A 3,694-nucleotide genomic window follows, 5' to 3' on the forward strand; every position below is an offset into this window, starting at 1 on the left:
AAAATACTGTATTTTAAAATTTGAATGGTTAAGATCATAGAATCTGAAAATTATTTTTCGAAAATAAAATCCAAAATGCCTATAAAATGTGTATTTGTTAAACCAATATTTAAATTTTAAAAACACTAAAAAAAGAAAAAGAAGGAGAAAAAGGGAAGAAAAAAAAACACAAAGAATTCACAGATAGGTTATAACAACTCTCCAATTTTGAAGGGTCTAAAAACCTGGTCTATTGGGAATTAATACGTGGCGTGGTTCATTTCCCCCTTTTGAATAGGAACTAAATAATTATCTAATTAAAAATTACGAAATAAAAAATAAAAAATAAAAAAACAAATTCCCGCCTTTCTCTACTGCCCTATTTATTTCCATTTTACTCAAACACACCACCGAAAGAACGAACCCAGCTTCATCCATTACCCTCAACAACAACAACAACCACAAGAAACTCAACAATCTTCGAAGAACAAACCCTAACATTCATCTAATATCCATACCAAAATGTCGTGGCAAACATATGTCGATGATCATTTGATGTGCGACATTGATGGCCAAGGCCAGCACCTCACCGCCGCTGCCATTGTCGGCCACGATGGTAGCGTCTGGGCTCAGAGTGCCTCATTTCCTCAGGTTTCTATCCTCCTTCCTTCTCTGTTTCTCATTGTTTTTTTTTTCCCTTCAATTTTGTATTCGTTTTCGGCTTCTAAATTGGATAGTTTTAGCATCACTGTATTTTAGGGCGTTAATTCGTTGTTTCGGATGTGGTGTATTACACATGCATCGTGATGTTTGTTTAGATCTGGTTATTGCTAAATTTGGATGGAGAAGGAACTTAAGCTATTCAAGTCTTAGTTCTCTCTGGTAATGGAATTTGTGTGTCAATAGAGAGGATAAATGAGAATGTTATGTTAATTTATCTGGTTTTCATCGATTGCGTATCGTAATTTAAGTCATTAAATGTTGATCCGAAGAGGATGCTGATTGATTGTTGCTCTTGTGTTTGAATTCATTTACATGATGGATTAATGGTTTTAATCAATGTAATAAATTAAATGTTGATTTCTCTGGTTTCATCGATTGTGTATTGTAATTTAAATCATTAAATGTTGATCCGAAGAGGATTCTGATTGATTGCTCCTGTGTTTGAATTCATTTACATGATGGATTAATGGATGAAATTTCTAGTTGATTTTTTCTTATTATGGATTCTTAATTGCAGTTCAAGTCTGAGGAGATCACTGGAATCATGAAGGATTTTGATGAACCAGGTCACCTTGCACCTACTGGATTACACCTTGGAGGTACAAAGTATATGGTAATCCAAGGAGAGCCTGGAGCAGTCATCCGTGGAAAGAAGGTGATATAAAATAAAACGTCATGAATCAAATCTACACGTTTTGGATTATTGATTCCTATCACTTTTTGATTCCACTATGAACACCATTGGTACAAAATACAACTTGCTGGTCATACTTACATTATATGAACCAATGACATAATAAGATTTTGTGTCAACATGATCTTGATTTGTGAGTTTCAATAGGGGTCTGTTATGTAATAGTATTTGTTGACACCTCAAGAATTTTGAAAGAAAATTAATTGACCATCTTGTAAAGAAATGAAATTTGATCATTGAAAATTCCTAGCTGCATATGGCGTTGTTACAATTGTCAAACAATTATTGCCTAATTGGATATGCTCCTTCCCTTGAAGTTTGAGGTTTAATTTCTCATTCCACAGATTTGTTACATTGTGAACTCACATTTATATCATGGTATTGTATTATGATTCTATTGTGAGAGTGACAACTGTACTGTGATAAACATTGTGAAACATATCATTGCTTATATCAATATATGGACTAAAGTCGATTAAATTTGTCTTGATTTGGATTCTTTGTGGCAGGGGTCTGGAGGAATTACCGTAAAGAAGACTGGTCAAGCTCTAGTCTTTGGAATTTATGAAGAACCTGTTACTCCAGGACAGTGCAACATGGTCGTTGAGAGGCTGGGTGATTACCTCGTCGATCAGGGTCTGTAGGCTTTCTAAGTCGATCTCGGTTCCCTCTATCGAATTTTGGCCTACAGTTATTCTTTTTTCAGATTCTTTTTCCTCCTTCTCTTGTGTTTGTTTGGTTTCAAGTTTGCATATGCTTCATTCTAGAGCCTCAGAATAGGCAGAGAAGCTAATGCAGACAATAACCTCCTGAAAGATATTAACAGTTTGTTTGGAGCTTTGGCTTTTGATTAATTTTCATAAAATATCTTAATATTTTTTAGTATTTACTCTTCTTTTTTCTCCTATTTAATTCCTTGAAGTTGAACCAATATTCTACTCTTCCTTTTACTTGAAGATTGTTTATATATAATTGCATACAGGTGATATGGTCTATGTTCTTGAATTGACAGGTAAGAAAATGATTTTTTTTCTTCTCTTAATTAACATTGTGGTGGTAGTCATGACTTATGAGATAAAGATTAAATCTCCATCTGAAAACAGTGGCCTTATAAAAATATTTCAGATTATTGAAAGATTTTGACTCTTTTGGATGGTTTTGGCATTGAAATGTCCAAATAGACCTAACTCTCTAACTTCTAAGAATAAGTTATTATTATTATGTTTTAAAGAAGATTATGTAGTTGTACGCATGTACTTTTACTTTTTTATGTAATTAGTTTATATTATGTATAATAAATTGATAAATTTTAGTTTTAGTTTAAATTATTATAAGCTTGGTCTATATTAACTTTGAATTTTGTATTAAACTATTATACTTGGATACTAATTATTCTTTCAAAGTTCTAGGTCAAACTTGAAATTTAACTTTAAATTAAATGGTTGGTGTTATTAGTTATTTATTTTTATTAATTCAAATAAGGTAATAATTTGAAAATTGTACTTTTGAAATGGGAAGAAAAGAAGAAAAAGGAAAAGGAAAAAAAGGGCTGTCTGTTTGATTGGTACATACATTGTGCAATCAACTAAGATTTTTTATATGCCCCCCCACAAATTCCTTTTTAGCAAAAGAAGCCCTCATAGTAGAGATTCCTTTGCTTTTGAAAAGGGTTTCTTTTGAATGGTATGGTCTATTGCTTAAAGAAGATGTCTCTCTCTCTCTCTCTCTCTCTTTTTATTTGGACCAAATAAATTTTCATTTTTGCAAAGTAGCATCACACAATCTACAAAAGAATATCCTGACCAAATTGTCCGCCTATAGAAAATGATGGGTTGGAAATTACACCCCATTAATTCATATTCAAACCCCATTAAATTATTCTCTATTCTTTTTTATTCAAAATTTCAAAAGCTTGAATTATTCCTTTTTTTCTCCTCTCAATTCAAACCATATTAAATATTGTTATCTTCCAACTCAATTATATTTAAAATAGTTATCAATGTAAAATATTAATTTATAATTTGTATATGAATGTGATAATATAATTATAAAGTTTAAGATTTTTAACATAATATTCCGATATGACATGCCAATTTGAGCTGGCTTGAATAATAATATCAACTATTTTAAAATTAAAATTAAAAAAAAAATGGAAAAGTGAGAGGAACAAACACCATGGCCTTTTTTGAAGGCCCACAAAACACAATTTGAAAAAAAGGAGAGAGAGGGGTATTTAGGTAATTTCGAATGATGAGATCGCAATTATTTTTGGAAAAATAATAATAACTGCGTGACATC

The 3,694-nt window shown here is 31.5% G+C and overlaps 1 protein-coding gene across 1 annotated transcript; it reads left to right on the plus strand.

Moving 5' to 3' along the window:
- Nucleotides 1–336: 336 nt before the first annotated feature.
- On the plus strand, nucleotides 337–2,247 carry LOC120080271 (profilin-4). The gene is made up of 3 exons (XM_039034892.1): nucleotides 337–630; nucleotides 1,220–1,357; nucleotides 1,906–2,247. Exons 1-3 carry the CDS (start codon nucleotides 502–504, stop codon nucleotides 2,038–2,040), a joined length of 402 nt encoding a protein of 133 aa, XP_038890820.1. The 5' UTR covers nucleotides 337–501; the 3' UTR covers nucleotides 2,041–2,247.
- The last annotated feature ends 1,447 nt before the right edge of the window (nucleotides 2,248–3,694 follow it).

Source organism: Benincasa hispida, chromosome 6, assembly GCF_009727055.1.
Source record: "Benincasa hispida cultivar B227 chromosome 6, ASM972705v1, whole genome shotgun sequence".
Lineage (NCBI taxonomy): Eukaryota > Viridiplantae > Streptophyta > Magnoliopsida > Cucurbitales > Cucurbitaceae > Benincasa > Benincasa hispida.